At 41.8% G+C, this 17,189-nt stretch overlaps 1 protein-coding gene across 12 annotated transcripts in view; it reads left to right on the forward strand.

Annotated features, from left to right (window-relative positions):
* Positions 1-230: 230 nt before the first annotated feature.
* Positions 231-17,189, forward strand: part of RIMKLB (ribosomal modification protein rimK like family member B) — a 51,254-nt gene continuing 34,295 nt past the window's right edge. For 7 of the 12 annotated variants that reach the window (XR_007201548.1, XR_007201546.1, XR_007201545.1 and 4 more), the window contains exons 1-3: positions 467-595; positions 1,603-2,101; positions 8,239-8,459. Coding sequence is in view for 6 of the 12 variants with exons in the window: in XM_048294273.1 (XP_048150230.1) it covers positions 8,285-8,459 (175 nt within the window). In the remaining 6 variants the exon portion in view is untranslated. Of the gene's footprint in view, positions 398-464; positions 596-1,602; positions 2,102-8,238; positions 8,460-17,189 lie in introns of those variants that run through there. The other 5 variants (XM_048294274.1, XM_048294278.1, XM_048294276.1 and 2 more) reach the window with 5 other exon arrangements.

Below are 17,189 nucleotides of genomic sequence, written 5' to 3' on the forward strand. Positions count from 1 at the left end.
GCCGCCCTCGCGCTCCCCCGCGCCCGCCCCGCGCGTGCCAGGCCGGGCCCGGCCGTTACAGCACCGTCGCCGCTTCGCTGTGAGGCGGCGGGAGCGAGCGCGGGAGGCGGCGGCGGGCGGGGGGCTCGGTGCAGGGAACAGCCGCGGCCTCCTCGCCTCAGCCGCGGGGAGGAGGGACACCGAGGAGGGGGGAAGGCGGGGTGGTGGTGGGGGGGACGAGCAGAGCGTCGCGTCGCGTCGCTCGCTTCCCTCTAGGACCGCGCCGCCGGCGGGGAGGAAGGGGCGCGTCTCCCCGGAGCCTTCGTCGCCCCGCGCCCTCTCTTCCCAGGCCCGGTGCCGGAGGGGGTGGGGGTGGGCGCCCCGCGGGTCCCCTCAGGCTCGGCGGTGCCCGGGGCGGGTGAGATGTCGGGCTGAGCGGGCGCGAGCCCGCGGGGGTGGGGTCCGCCGTGCCCGGGGAGGGGGCGGGCGGGGGGGTGGTTGGGACCGTCCCCTCACAGCCGTCCCGCCCCGCCGCGCTGCGCCCATGGTGATTGTGCTGCATCCCCCGCGCGCGGAGCGGGGCGAGCTGCCCGCGCCTCCCCGCCGGGGCGCCCAGGTGGGTGGCGGAGGGGGAGCGGCTGCGGCGGCCGCTCGTTGTGCGCGGGGAGAGGGGCGGGAGGGGCGGGGGGGGCGCGGCCCCGGTCCGGGACCCGCGTTCCGCGGACAGGTCGGTCGCGCTGCGAGCGCGGGGAGGGGGCCGCCGCCCCGCGGGCTCGCGCGGCGGCCGCGTCCCCGCACAGGTCCGTGGTGATCGGCGGTGGCTGTGGGGGCTGATCTTCACGTGATGGAGCCAGGGGTGTGTGTGGCTGGCGTTGGGTCTGGCAGCAAGATCTTCTCAACTAGGTTTCCTCTCCCCTTTTGTTTTCCGGTGTTTAAAAAAGAGCTGGTGGCACATCGGTGACTTTACTGCCTGGGATCTTACCAGGGGCTCCGTTTTCCAAGTGTGCCACTGTTAATCTTGGATTGATTCCATCATTTAAGCAAGCATCCTCTAGACATGTTATTTTGGTTTGGGTTTTTTTGTTTTTTCTTTTTCTGGTCGCCGTTTATAAACCGCTGTTTATTTTCCGTGGTGGAGTGGGTTCTAATGCATAGGAATACATGCTCCTAATGCATAGAAATACGCGCTTCTGAACTGAAACGTACTTTTCTCCAGTCTCATCTGAATCCTAAGGGTTATTCTGGGGGAGAGGTTTAAAGGTTTAAAGACTCACAAATAAATAGGAATAGTTTTTCTAGGTTTAGAAACTTAATTTCCTCATATGTTCCCGTGTAGGTACGGATTTATCTATGCACTGAACGCACATTCTTAAGTAAAAGAACAAACTGCTTAGCCTTATGGGTTTCTTCCCCTTAAAATTGGTTTCTGTGATAGTGTATTTGTGTAAAATATTTAAAGTTGCACATTTCCCCTAATTATGTTCATGCCATCATTTTCTTTTGACTTTGCTTACTGTTTTGAATAGCACCTTTTCTTCCTTTGGGATTTAATTTATCTTTATTTCATACCTTTGTATGTTTATATCTAATAGGGATGTTTCTTCTTTTTTCTTTTTCCTCTAGGTGTTGGTGACTTCAGTCATTTAGGGGTTTAGTTCTGAGGAAGCAGAGACACAAGGATTGAGTTTCTTTTACATAGAAAGCTACAGCTGTTCACCAGTACTCTTTTTACTCCTTCCCATCCTTCCCTGCTCCGTAGGGGAGAACAATTTGAGAATTATTTTAAACATTCATTTACTCCCCCTTCCCTCCCTCAGAAACCTACCCTGGTCCCAAAGGCATTCGCTAGACAGTGCCTGACAGGACCAGGAGAACATTATCATCGCTTGCTTGCTTTGGGAGCTGCAGTAGTACCCTTCCCTCCTTTGGGGTGTAGTGCAGAGAGGCATCCAGATTTCCTGGCCACCCTTTTTGGTTAGTAGAGGATCCAGGAAAAGGGGTACCTAGCAAGACACGTGACCTCCTTAAGGGAGCCAGAACTGAAGCAGCACTTGGCACGCTGAAGGAAACACCCATCTTTAGTGTCTTTTTCGTCTTCCACTCCTTCCTCACCAAATTTCTGGTAAGCCTCTTCAGCCCATTCATTCACGCAATGCATGTTTCCCTTCCCCCACTCCATGCGCTGGGAGAGGCATGCACAGAGACTGTGGGGTGGGGGAAGGGAGGAGGGAAAACTGGCTGTGTACACACGGATCGGGGAGGAGAGGGGGTATTGTACCACACTGCGGGGGAACCTGGCACAGGTGGAAAAGCAGCCGATGTGGGAGGAAATGGTGTGTTTTATTTGTACACGGCTGTGCGTGCGCACACAGGGACAGTGGAGGGGCGTGAAAAAGCTGAGAGCCTGTTGTTGGAAAAAATACCAAGACCGAAGTAGAAGGGTGGCTGATGCTGACCAGTATTGGGCTCATGTTGCAGGGAGGAAAGAGAATGGATTATTTGGTGGTGATGAAGTGGGGTGTGTGAATGAGGAATCTTGCCTTCTACCTGCAAGCATGAACACAGAGAAGGAAGGATGGGGGGTGTGGATGTCCGCCTTTCAGAGGCAGCTGTGCCTGGAGGATTGCTGCTAGCATCTTGAACATCACTCGGTGCTAAGGTGGAGACAAGGAGATGAAAGCCATCATGGGGAGTGTAGTTGCCCATCTGCAGGGGTGGGAATGAATGGGAACAATTAATGTATTCCCATATCCTTTGGCTGTTGCAGTCTATGAATCTCAAAGGGAAAAGGAGGTGAATACTGTGATGTGCTTTCAAAGAGGTGTGCTTGGGGTTCACCTGCCCGCAGAGACTTTCAATTCTCAGATGCATGTGTAGGGGGTGGATGATAATGCAGCAGCAGTGGACAGATTGCGCTGCAGCTTTTCAATATATTATATAAAATGCATTTAAATAAAAATTTTAATTTTTCAGATTCTTCAGCTTTTAAAAATGTGTTCTTTCCAAAGATTCTCAAACAGTTATGTGACAGTCTTAGGAAAACTAGTTTCTGGTACGTAAAAGAGGAATTTTTCTTGATGTTGGCCTTAAGCATCACCATGAAGCAGCATTGTCAGGAACGAGTTGATTTATCTTGGATTTATTTTTCTAAAGATGTCAGTTCTTTTCTCTATCACCATGTGATATATTCACCATCCATACATATTTCCTTAACATTTTCTTTAGATGATTATCATTCTGGTATCTTTGTGTGGAAAAAAGAATCACTTGTGCTTTATGCTCGAAACAGCTGTGTGCAGACCTGGTCTCCCTATGACATAGAAAGTCCTATTTCTGGGATGTTTCAAATACTGCTTTCTTCTCATTAAGGTGAGACAGAGACTTCCATGGCAGTGTATGATGGATTACATGCTGGGTCATGTGCTGGATGACTGTTCATTAGCTGTGTAACTGGTCTGCTATCTGAAATTGACTTTATAATTCAGATCTGCCTTGAGGTGTCTCCTGAAGGATATAACTTGCAAACATCTGCCAACCATTCTTAGGTCTTCGCTGTCTAGAAATGTGGCCTTCCTGCCATTCTAGAAACTGCTGTAGTGGTAGAGACGATTGGTTTGTTGGAAATATTTGCTCAGTTTCAAGCCTTAGCTAATTAGTGATGAAAAGGAAGTCAAAATACCTTTTCCAGCTTGAATAGCACTGTTCTGAAAATAAGTATTAAGGGATAAGCATTAATGATGTTGTTGGTGTTACTCATAGTGAGGCAAGTGCTTGGAGCACTGTTTTTCCTAGTTCTCCATTTCCCGTGGCAGTTGTGACTGTCAGTCTCTTGCTCATTCCTTCTCCCTTCCCTGAGATTTTTATTGTCAATATCTCAGCTGTAGGGATTAAACATGCCTAGAGATATGCTAAAACTAAGATTAGGTTTTACATCTCTGTTAACCACTGCAATCTGTGGAGTTTGTGTTATCTGAACAGTGCTGTAACTGAGAGTCTGAGCCAAGCTCTAAAAAAGGGGTGATTCTGGGAGGGGCTGCTGGTAATAACTGTTCCACTAACTTGTTTCCCAGATCCCGCTGTAGTCAGTGGGTGTGTGCTGCAACATCAGAACACAGGTCAAGCAGGTGAAATAGCTAGATCACGTTGATCGTTGGTGCTATGAAACATCTGGAATTCCATTCAGCATTCCTATAGGGAAGACACGACCTAGACTTTTTAGTTTACAAAAGCATTGAGTAGTTGCATTCTGAATAAAAAGAATACTGGGCTTTTTTTTTTGCATACTAGATACCTTTTATCTTACACATTTATCAAAAATACATAAATTGATTAGTATATCCTGATATTGGGTTTCTTGTTTCATCTTAAGGTAAATGCATCATGATGAAAAAGAAAAAGAAACTAGTCTATTTTTCTTCTACTTTTGGGTGTTGAAATGGGGAGAATGAGTAAATGAGCCATGGAGACCAATCTCCCATTCCTGGAGGCTGAGTGAGGTGTCTAATCTTCTCTCTGAAGAGAACACCTCCTTCAAGGCAAAAAGTGGTCTTCAGAGAAGATTTCCAGATCTCTCTAGGCAGCTGATCTGATTGGCTGAATTCCCTGTTATTTCAATAAAACATATTCATGTATGATGTAAAGTCAAAAAGGAGCACAGTGAGTGCTTTTGTTAGAACAGCTGCTAGAGGTGTACTGCAAATTGAAGGAATGTGGGAGGAAATAGGTTTGCATGTGCCGGGGAGGGAAGGAAGCTGCTGTGTGATTGCTGGAGTAAGGCCTGGCTTAAGCAATTACGAGGGTGCCACAGCTGAAAGTTGAGGTGAGAGTTCATTCCCTCTGGAATCTGTTCCACGCAGTGTCTTCCTGAAGCAGTTGTGGCAGTGTCTGCTCGGCTGGCATGACACGCAGTTTGATTTTTACCACAGACCTTTTCCTTTGATACCACCCTTTTTCCCTCTCCCAGCCTGTTACATGCAGTTAAGTTTATGGTTAGTTTTTGCTGTCTAATTCCATAAATCTGTGAAGTAGTTATTGAAAGATTGTACTTACTTTGATTGTAGTGACTTTGAGTGAAAACTGCACTTGAAGTGGCCATCTTGAAGTTATTTAAACATCTGCTCTTCCCCTTATATATACCATAGTTACTTTGCAAGAGATGCTCTCACGGGTTAGGAAGTATTCTATGCACACCCAGCATTGTCTGAGGCTGTGTCTTTTAGATTGAAATGGGTGGAGTTGGTTTTCAGGGAAGAGTTCTGGCAATAATATTCAACTTCAGAGCTTAATGCTTTTGTGCATCTGACTGCCAGGCCAGCTTTCCTCCTACAAACCATTTTCTTGAGAATATGGGAGGGATTTTTAAGATGTTTAGGTTAATAGGGTAAATTGCAAGTTCTGTTATGTGAGACTTCTTACACAATCAAAGTAGATTATAAGGTGAGGCTGGAACTGATGAATATATTCTGGTTTTGGGAGCAGAATGTTAGTGTGGAAAAGAAATTCTTTTGGGCGGAAGAAAAGTATGGTATTGGGTTGGAGGCAAAGGATCCAAGAGTTAGGATTGCTGGTTTCTGCCTCTGCTGCTGGCTTGTAGCTTGTTCTAAAGTGAGCTTCTTAGTCTTTACTTCCAGACTTCAGATTGTTACCTGCCTTTCTTATGGTAAGATGGGAGCTTTTGGATATAGATTTATAAAACCATTAAGATTATGAGCAAACGAGATGCAGTATTAGGAGGGAGATGAATAGTCATAACCAAGGCATTTTTGTACACATGCTGGTCTAATGTGCCCATTGATATATATGGATGGCCCTTCTTGATGATGTTGTAACTTCTTTCAAAAGTAGAAGATGGAGGAAAGAGAAGGATATACCTTTTTTTCTTTCTTCTTTGACCCTTTGCTGATTTTTAAGAAATTAAGTGCTGAAATGACAGGGAGACATGATGGCGTATTTAGGGGGGTGAAGGTGGGGTCACGTAGAGAACAGGTTTGAGGAAAATTGAAGCAGATTGGCAAAAAAAGCAAAAATGGGGAGAAAGTACTTGGTTCTTATATCCGCGTTCGAACCAGTACTGAGGGGGAAAAAGCCTCAAACCACAAAAAGCCGAAGTAAAACTCCAAGCAGGCTGGAAAGACGTGATGGTTTCTGATTTATGTTTTTTTTTTTATCGCCGAGGAAGTGTGTGTGGTGTGTTTTTCCATGCCCTCGGCGTTCTCCGGCTGTTCTCTGGGATGCGCCCGTCGGGGCCGGGGCAGAGCGGCGCTGCCCGGGAGGGGCGGCAGGTGGCGCTGCTCGGCCTCGCCGGCCCCTCTCGAGGGGCAGTGCCCGCGGCCTCTGGAATGGGCGTGCAGCGGGGGCATTCCTGCCAAACGCAGCCTGTCCCGCTGCCTAGCCCAGGATGTTGTTCCAGGAAGTTCCGTGTAAACTACCGCGTCCAGGAATCCATTGTTGAGGGAGACAGAAGTGGGGCAGGATCTGATAGATGTCAGCCATTGCCAGCCCAAGCCTCATCTTACCCTTTTCACTTCGAGCTGCTTTGAAGAACAAAGAGGTTCTTTGAGAGATCAAAAGATACTCCTTATAACCTCCCACACCCATTTTTCTGCACGGAGCAAACACCCTTTTTCCTGCTTTACCTTGAACATCTTGACTGCTGTCAAGGACTGGTTTGGATCTGTGATTGTCTTTCCCTAGCTTCTGCTTTTTTTCAGTCTATTAGTATGAAGAACTGTAGTCCGTGGCTTTATTGTTGCACCTCACTTACCAAATCAATGGAGAAAAAGTCACAGTCTCTGCTTGTTGTTACTATGGTTCTCAGTACCAGGAATAAAAATGTGCACTTAAAATTTTGTCTTCTTGTTAAGAAAAAGCTGTACTAGTAGAAAAGAAAAATGTTTTTTAATTCTAGAGAAACCTAGCTGGTTCTTATGGTTGTAACTAAACAATCCTTTTGTCCCAAGACCTGCTGCAGAAACTAAAATTCTTTGTAATATCAAGCAATAACAATTATATACTAAAGGTGGTTTTTTTATTTACATTGCCTGCTGGCAGCAGTCATTAGGACTACCAGGCAAAACTCCTGTTTCTATCTCAGAGTTCAGTTCTACTAGGAACTCATGTCAGTTATATTGGTGAAAATGATGATTTCTGCCTCTTTATTTTAATAGGAAAGTTTAATGGTGACACAGAAAACCGTTCTGGTTTTCTCCAGAATTCTTACTCCTTACACCATGCTTGTCTTTCTTGAATGTAAAGGAGTAGTCCATTAATGTACCTGTGATTGTTTTACAGCTTTTAAAATATTTCAGTAAAAATGTATTCAGTCAAAGATAGCCCAAGTCCTCTGTATTCAAAGCAAAAAGGAGCAGTACCGTGCTGTTATTAGTTGTAACCCCACTGAACTTTTTCAATTTGAACCGTGTTTTCTCTTCTTAGTCCTGAATTCATTAGTGCTGTTTATGAATAAAGGCGATATAAAAAAAAATTATTTGAACCGAGAAAGGGCTAGCACTGAAATTCTGGCCTTGATTTTGCTGTATTTTACATGTGTTAATGTTCTGTATTCCTGACATTTTGTTGGTGCTCCTTGTTCCATTGGTTTTTCCATTATTATGTGTTCTGGATACTACTAGATATATTTCTAGGTATATCTTACAGGAGATGTGAAATATTTGTAAGACCAAATCAGACCTAAATAGTTATCTGGAAGATTCTGTGGTAATTAATTTCTGTTCTTCTGGTCTGCTTTTTATCATAAAGAGTTTGTCACACTCTACTCTCTCCCATATGTGGTGGAAAGAGACAAATCAAGTCTGTCACTGGGTGTTTTAGGAGAAGGGCGGAGTTATTTCAGTTGAAGGAATTATGCCAATCATGAAGTTGAAATTCTGGCCTTCAGACATGGCCATTCAGATTGTTTTCTGTTCTTTGCATGCTTCTTAGTACTGTCAAGAAAGAAGAATGCTGCTGCCAGTACCAGTAGTTATATCTTTGTGTACTTCTCGAGGAGAAACTTGGGATGAGGACCAAGACCTAATTTCCAGCATTTAACATTCCATGGAATGTAAATGGATTTGTTTCTGTTGTTGGTACTTTTGGTTGCAGAACGTGTGTAGACATTATTTTGCTTCTTGGAGGTTGGAAGTTGCAGTCTGTTGAAATGGACTGACTTGTGCAGAGGAAGTGGGACTTAGTACAGCTGGGATCATGAAGATAAGAGCCTATGTACTCTAACAGAGTCTCATCTTCTCCACTGTCCAGCAGTTCCATTGGAAGGAGACCTTGAAGGTTGCAAGACAAGTCCAAGATGTGCAGTTCAGTTGCTCCCAGGCTGTGGTTCTTAACAGACCGTCGCATCAGAGAAGATTACCCTCAGCAGGAGATCCTGAGAGCACTGAAGGCCAAGTGCTGTGAAGAGGAGCTGGATTTCCGGGCCTTGGTGATGGATGAAGTGGTGCTGACCATTGAGGATGGAAATCTTGGTAAGAATGAGCTAAGGCTCGGAGTGTGCTGAAAGGGTACTTGGAAAAAGGTTGTAAAATGAAGCATCTGTACTATTTAATAATGAATTCCATGTATTTCAGACTACCTACCATTCATCGTCTAAGTCATGTAGATGTACATCGTACCATTTTTTAAAGAATTTATTATGTTAATCAAATATAATTGTTCGATTTGCTCATTTGCATTAGAACCATTTTTGCCTTCCCTCTGCAGAAAAGAGAGGAGGGTTGTTTCATTTTGGTGAGTCCAAGATAGGGACTATAGGACCTCTGAATGAATAAGAAATCATGGAGCTTAATTTTTGCTTCACTCCTTGAACGTTGTGGGTCACATTTAAGAGTTTCAGAGGGACTTTTTTCTTCTGTTTGTGTTCTGGCTCCAAAATAGAAAACACTGGAAATAATCTAAAAGGAATTTTCAATGAACAGTACAAAGTGTCATGGAACTAGAGGTTATAATGTGATGTAACTAAAGCACGCTGCTGTACAGATGTGGAGTTATGTGAATTCCAAAAAGGAACAGTGCTGATAAACAAAGTATGTGCATCACGTAATTTGAACTGTTACTACAATTTACAGTGTTTAAAACTAAATGGTAAGATTTCTGTTCTATTTTCCTATAAGCTTTTTTTTTCCCCCTGTGGTGATTAAAAAGGAAAACCAAGATGTTAAGTTGCATTAGAAATGTTAAGTAAAAGGATTCCATAGCTAGTAAGCTTATGTGATAGGAAGATACTAATACCACCAATGTCAAGCTGTGTAACACTTACAATTTATTTTTGTTTCAGCATTTTTTAGTTTGGATTTCCTAAAGCAGGGAGACTGCAGTGTTATTTCTTTACCTTTAACTCTTTCATTCCTCTTTCCCTTTTATCAGCCAAAAAATGTATCACTGGAGACCCAGGACAGAATTACATTTCTGAAAGTTGTGTTAGAGTAATTCTCTGTGGGAAGAAAATACAAAAGTACCTTCAGCTGTGAAGAAGAGGCTGCTATGTGTACCTTGTTCATCTTTGGGAAATCATACGTAGGAAGGGAATCATAAAACTGACTCTGGGGAAGAACTTTGGTCAGAATTTATACCCTCTTTTGCATGAATCAATCAAGTATAAAACATATGAATGGTAAACCCTGTATTTTTTATTCTGGTATTACTGAACTTCTGTTTAACTATTTTGTCTTTTAATTTGAGGAGTCTTATGATTTTTATCACAGATTGAAATTCTGTTGGATGTCTTCAAATCAAGGTGACTTCTTGTCAGAAAATCTGAGCTCTGAGCGTGCTTTCCTTTGGACAGCGTGTCATGGGAACGCAGCCATCCTGGACTGTAGCTGCAGTCTCTGAGATGCATAATTAGTCCTTCAGCATTTCAGTACTGTTTTTATTTCTTGGTGATTTCTTCTTTCCTGTCTTCTGTCTATTTTTGGGGAATTAAATAGGGCAAGTGTAAATTGTGGACCTTTCTGGTCTCTTCTGTCTAATGTCTTCTAGCACTGTGTCTATTGCAAGGAAAAAGATACAAGTAGTGCAAGTTGGAAAACTAATATTGAGGAAATTATAGTGCAAGGATGAGAAAAATCAAGAAAATTACTAGAAAAAAATGCAAGAAAAGGGAAATTATTCTCATACAAAGTGTTCATTCAATATGTTGTAAATAACTGACCATTTGAAAAGGAGTGAGATAAAAATGCTGAAAGATTGTGGATAGAAATTTTGTTATAAACAGTCTGGACTATCTAATTGTGAGTTTGTTTCATTTTTTTTCTGAGGGGTGGGAATTGTCTTGTGTCAAACAATTCTTTCTCGTGGAGAGAGATGAAAAATCTTCCCTCTTAATTTTCCAGTTCTGTTTTTTCTAGAGCTTTGCACATGCTTTGATAAAGATTTCTGTTGGAGGACACAATCAAAAGCTTTGTGTTTCATTTTCCTTGTTAAGATCCTCAGTTGGCCTAGGAAAAGGTGTCCTGGAACAAAATCCAGGAGGTAGTGCATTCTGTACCCTTTTTGTTATCTACTGCTGTGTGAGTGATCCAGGTTGAGGAAAATTTTCTACGACATAGAGGAGGTGATGAAGAGAGGGTATCTTCAGTGGATAATAATGTGCTTTTGCACCCTTTTCTATCATTATTTGTCTTGAAAGCTTAGCAATTCAAGGCTTAAACTCTGAAGGTAATACATGATATTGAAGGAAGTAATAGTTGGGTTTTTTTTCACGTATTCACACTTTGATTAGAGCTTTTTTTGTCCTTTAAAACCAAGGCAATTTCTTAAGTAGATTGTTAGAAGAATGTTAAATTTACACAGTCAAGTTGAATATTACAGGATGCTATTTAAAACCTCAAAAATGTGGTATTTCTGTAGATGATAGAGTCAGTAATCCTTCTTGCGGACTTACTAACTGTCAGGAATATGGCTGGAGACTTCAGAGACCAAAAATTCAGCATAGGATATTAAAAAGCTTAAAATTATTTACCTCACAGGGATAGAGTGGAAAAGACACTTCTAAACTTAGGAAAATTGAGCAGAATGGTAGGATACAAGTGAAAGTTGTCCCTTCCACAAACCACATGGCTTGTACCTTGACAGTAGAGCACACTGATGCAAGTATCACTGATGCCCTGGCCAAAGACAGATGTGTAAAGCTTTTGTGATGCTGAGATGTACAAAATTCGGGTCTGTCAGAAATGGTAAGATTTGCCATGGCCAAAGGGAAAGAGAGGGAGTTGTTTCACTCAGTGGATTCAGCAGCAGCCAGTCCTTGGGGCAGGATTCTGCTGTACTGCAGGGCTGGATGGGAAGTGTGGCTGGATTCCCAAGGCAAACCAACAGTGTAGGCCCAGCAGTCTCTGCTGGTTCCTTTTCTTTCGCAGCTGAAACTCAGGATGACCCAAAATCCTAAGCATCCCACTCAGCTCCAGTATCACTGGCCAGATGATGAACCTGCAAGCAGCTCAAGATCCATATTAGATACCTCAACACAGCATGAGTCCAAAAGTGATTGTAAAAGCAAGTTAAGAGATGTAGAATTAAAGTTTTTCCTTTTTAGTCTAAAAGGAAATTCTTAAACTGATCTATGCTTAAACAGTTTTGGAAATAAGTTCAACAAATATTTTTTGAAATTAACTATTAACTATATTTTGAAATCAACTGTGCCTTACTTAAATAGGTGTCTGCTTACCCAAGCCATGCACTCCTTTTTCTTTTGCACAGTGGCAGTACTACTCTGTAGATTTCCAAGGCAAAAGCTGAGATAAAAAAAAAAAAAGAGGTGTATCAATAGGTTTTTTCTGCTTCTATGGTGGACTGAACTTGGTGAGATGGTTACTGAATCAGACATGCAGAACATTGTTGCACAGGAATGGACAAGAATGCATGTTTGGAAAAAAGCGGAGGCTGATCCTGGGCTGTTTTGATTTAAACTGGCTCAGTGTAGCTGTAGCCTAAGTTTCTTAAGAGCTAAATTCTTCAAGCTAAACCAGTCTAGTACAATTTGCTGCTGAGTGGAACAGCCGTGTTCCTCTTGTCCCTTTCCAGCATTGCTATTGCTGCTTGTCTTGTAAAGGACTTACTTCATGTCTCTCTTGGCTTGCTTTTATGTTGTACCTAAGCTAATTAAAAAAAAAAAAAGGCTTACCAAATTATCTGCTACTTCGTAGGATCTGGCATTTGTGTGAGTTGAGTTGGCCAACCCAGTGGAAGGCTAACTCCACCAAATAAATAAGTTTTCTGTTGGAGTAGATTGCTGCACCAACCTATTTTGTGGTCACAGAGTTCCTAGCGCTGGTACACACAGGCGAGGAAGAATGGGGTTGTTCTTTCAGGGAATGGCTTGTATTTATGTTGTTTTAGTTATAGCTCCAAAAATACTTTAAAGCAGGAGTTTTCTTGTGGTTGGGATGTCTGATAGTGTCAGCTTTAGGATTATTTTGTTTGTGTATGGCATCTGGTATTTACTGCTGGAAGGATTACAAACTGGAATGTCTAGTTTTCTAATCTAGTTTGGCAATTCCTATTCTCATTTGAAATACATAGCAAGTAATGTAACAAAACTCTGCAGGACATTTTTTAGACATTTTTCTGAAGTCTTAGCAGTGAGTCCTGTCAAAATGTGTGCTTTTAAACTATATGTCTAAGTTTGCTAATGCAGTGATGTAACAGGCTTGAGGAATTTGCAGCTAAACAAATTAAAGCTTGTGAGCAGGGTGTGTGGTGTGGGATGAGGTGGAAATGGAGGAAGCTGGTAGGAAAATCCTACCCTGTAGGGGGCACTTTGTGGACAAGAGACAAAACATACCCATGGGTTGTCTCCTCATTCTGAATATTCTTTCTTCTTCCCTGTGTCTAGGACTGAGGAGTACCTTTCCCCACAGGCTGCACACGTTACCTGTAGGGCCACACAGTTCAAGAGCTATACTTTGGTGTAGAACATGTTAGGGAAATTTGGATCCTTCCTTAATTAAAATGATATACAATAGTATCTTCATTAAAATTCTTTGCTACCAGAACAGCAGAAATTGGAATTCACTGAGTCAGCAACTTACCAATACCTTTATTGTAGATTTTTGGAATCTCCATATTTTTTAATACTGTCCTGTGAAGGAAAATAGTTTTAAGGAAAGTTGCTTTCATGAACTTTGAACTGTTAAAGATGCTGGAGTGGCCAAATTATAAAACAAAGTATTAACTTTTTGTAAGACTTTCTTGGCTTTTCCTTTGGGAATGTGAAACCAGGTGATCAGCTTAGGTGAGGAATAAAAAGGGCATAATAGTCATGTATTCTAAAACAGTAATACATTGTGCACAGTCAGCTGGCTTTTCTTGAGTCAGATGGGCAGCATCTGGAAACAGATCTCTTACCTTCATTTTTTCTGCAGAGGAAGTATTTAGAAGATAGATTATTTTAATTTGGTAGAGATGGGTGTGCTGATTTAGGCATCTGGGTTTCCAGTGTGGTCCTGAATTTTGCAGTAGAAGCTGATGTTTTGTTTAAGTCTTTCATCTTGCAAGATGTGATTTTGTTTCATATGATCTGTCCTTCATTTCTTATTTAGTTTGAAATAGTCATAAGTAGTTGTGATCTTTGATTTTTTTTCTCACACTGGATTAGACATCACTGGAAATAAACATGGAAGAATTGGCATAGTTGAAAGATTTCTGTAAAGTATAGAAAGCTGGGGAAAAAAGGTAAGGGTGGATTAAAAATTCCTGTGTTTTCATGTAATAGTAAGAAAAACACTTTGAATGAGCTAGATTCATGGTAAGGGAGGTCTTTTCCATATATGGCATGGTTTCCATATCAAAATACCAAAACTCTTAACATTTTTGAATCATCTGTAAGTCACCTAAAGACTGTCTTCTATCACACAGCAGGGAACATAGTCGCCTCCCTTCTGGCTGTTTCAGTAGTCCCCTGACACTTGTTAGTCCAGCAGTGTACCTTAATGTAAGAGTTTTTCCTGCAGTGTGCAGCAGTGGCTTTGGGAGTGATGGAACAGAGGCAAGCGGCCTTGGCAAGGTGCCTTTTTGAGCACTGCAGAGTTGGCCTGTTTCCTGCTATTAACTGCAGCCAGAGCAGCCATTGCTTCCTCTGCAGAGTTGGGAAATTGGTTTGTGACTCAAGTGAGAGCTGGAGAAGGAACTGCATTGTGTGCAAAGGACTGGAAGGTGGTTAGACATGAAGTGGATTTTGTGCTGTGGAAAGTGCTGGGCTCAGAATCACTTGAAACTGTTTCTGAAGTTCTTTCACTGTGGAAATTGATCATTTTCCAGTCTGATTGATGTTAAAGCCATAAGCGTTACTACTAGGCAGCTATGGACTATATAGAGGGGATTTTGGAATGGTAGCTGTATTTAGAGGTGGGTGTGATCCACTATGTGACACCCCAATATTAGATACCCAAGACAAATGCATCTCTAATAAAAAACTGTCCAACATTTGCTTTATTATCGTATTTTAATAACAGTGCATTTCAACAGCTGCCACATATTTTAAGAAGAATTGGTTTCTTTTTTTTCAGAACTGTGATACCGAAGACAACTTTCTTTTAATGCATGTAGAAAGAAGGGATTTATACTCTGTAACCATCCTGGGTGTTCTTGTAGTTTTCTTCCTTCCTATCCAGGATTTCTATTCTTATGTGACTGATTGTCATCTTAAACTGATTCTAAAATAACAAAGGCTAACAATGAATTTGATCTTCAGTATGTCATCAGTGGTAGATATGGGCTCAGTCCAAAGCCACCTTGGCAAGGTGGAGGGGTAGAAATGTTTCTGCATGGGAATACATTATTATGTTAATTTCAGAGGGCTGTGTTAAGGTCTGAAGTTTTTCATTTGCATGTGTTCTAGAACAGGCAGCCAGGAAAATCAGACTTGTAGGGCACATCATCTTGAACATACGTGCATGTCATCGTATCTGAAAATGCCAGAAAGCATTGCCAGATTTTTAATTGTTGTAAGAATTCTCAGGAGTGGCCATCTGGATAATAAACAATGTAAAAAAGGACAAAAGCAAGATGAAAGAAGTGTTTCCATACATCCTAGTCAAGAAATGAAAATTAGCCTAACATTTCACAAGACAGTCTTTAACTGGCTGGGGGTTTCTGTGTTGCGTTTCCAACAATCCCTGTTGCAGTGCTGTGTCACCTAAGCAAGTTTTGCTGGCACATTTGTCTGAGCAGTTGTATTGTGAACCGGGTCTGCATACTGATGTAGTTTTAAGCCAGTCTGTTCTTGGTGGCAGGTGTTTTTTTTAGACTTCATCAGTCCTCTGAGTCAGGGAACAGCATGGCTGCACAAACAGTCCTTCAGCACTTAAATCAGAAGGGCAAATTGTGTGTTGGAGTGTGAGAGATTAGAAGATAGTACAAGTATTGATGTGAAAAACTTGATCTTATGGAACTGATGGCAGTGCTTACTTTCCCAGATTTGTGATCAGAGAAGTACTCTATCACCTGCTTTTTGAGCAATGATAGTAGCTTTGGCTTTGTCCACCTTTTTTCAAGTCTGGTGATTCTCCATTTGTGAATGATGGGCAGTTGATTCTCAGTGACTGGGAATATGAGAGAGACTGGTACTGCTGAAGTTTGACCAGTATTGAGATGGTCTTCCAGTGTGCAGACCTGTGTTTAGATTGATATGGTCTTTTAGGAGTACCAGTGTCCATGGGCAAGTCCCTTTATTTTCTTATTTTTATAAACTCTTACATGTAAAATGTGGTGAAATACTAGTTTTAAGAATTACAGTTTCCTTTTCTATCTTCTATCTTTCCCTTTGCTGCATGGAAAGAGTGGGACGAAGAGCAGAACAACAACAAAAAGAATGCCACTACTGAAACGATCAATTATTTTTTATTTCCTTATATTGTAAATAATTATCATTTACAATGTCACAAAAATCTGTACTGGTGTCCTTATAATGATTGTTCTTTGAATGGTAAAGCTTACATGATTTCCATCTCTCTAAAGGTCTAGTCCATTTTAGGATTAAAAGTGTGATAAAATGCTTTTTTATTTGTCAAAAGTTTAAGCAAGTTGAAGCAGAATGTGTTACATGTGCTCTGACAACTTGAGCAGAATATCTGACAACAAAGGTATTCTGCTTATGTTGTCAGAGAAACCGTGCTAGAATTACACTAATTAATTAATTAACTGTGTTAACTTGTAGAAAACCTTTCCTATTATACAGAAAGGCTTTCTTGCTCTATACTTCCATATAGGGCAGGTATTGAGCTGGGGACTGTCTTGCTGTGCTTGTTACTCATCTTGACGCATCTGTGAGTAAAACATAGAAGAGCAGATACTGGAAGAGGCACACTAGTGATTTGATGCATTTTGTCAAGGTGTGAAGTAAAAAGACTAGGTATGCCAATGCTCTTGATTTTTTAGCTGAGAAGGAGATTGGACTGCACTGACACAGTTATTAGGGCAAAAGATTTTGTTCACTATAACAGTTGTAATGTAACACCCATGAAATAATATGCTCAAAATCCATGCTATCAAATCCTGTTTCTTGGCAGTTTCTGTCTAAAGAATAATTAGATCTGGTAAGGAAACACAGCAGTCAGAAGATCAATAAATATTTCCCTTGAGTTCTAAGAACTTTATTTGAAAGTATCCTCTAGGTATCATGTCAGTTGTCTTGTTGTGTTGGTACAACACTGGGGAAATTTGAGGGGGATGATTTCCTTTTAATTTAAGTTTTAAATTTTTGCAAGGACGGAAGAAGAAGTCTTTTGTAAAAAGCTGTGTAAATGTTCTCTTTAGGTGTTCAAAATATACAGCTATTAATTGTTTGACAAGCAATTTAGAAATAGAGCATAGACAGAGCTGTTGGAGCACAACACAGAGGTGATTCTCGTTATGGGTCCCATTGATATACTCACCATCACAACAGGCAGTCCCTGGGAAGGCATAAGGGGGTTTAAGTCAACTCAAGCCCATTGCTCTCTTCAAAACTCTTTTGGCTAATCATTCTGTTTTTATCCTCTAGGTTGGGCTGAGCCCTGGATACACTCCCCCACGCTGGTCTAGTTACCTTGGGAAGACATTCAGGCCCTTACTGCTCTTGTGGACAAACATTTACACATACAATTGATTCACTCAGCTGAGAGTCAGACAATCTCCTAACTTACAAACCTTTATCTTAAAAGCCACCTTGCAGTCTCTTTTGTCATAGAATGGTTTGAGTTGGAAGGGACATTAAAGAT

Source organism: Corvus hawaiiensis, chromosome 2 (genome assembly GCF_020740725.1).
Source record: "Corvus hawaiiensis isolate bCorHaw1 chromosome 2, bCorHaw1.pri.cur, whole genome shotgun sequence".
Lineage (NCBI taxonomy): Eukaryota > Metazoa > Chordata > Aves > Passeriformes > Corvidae > Corvus > Corvus hawaiiensis.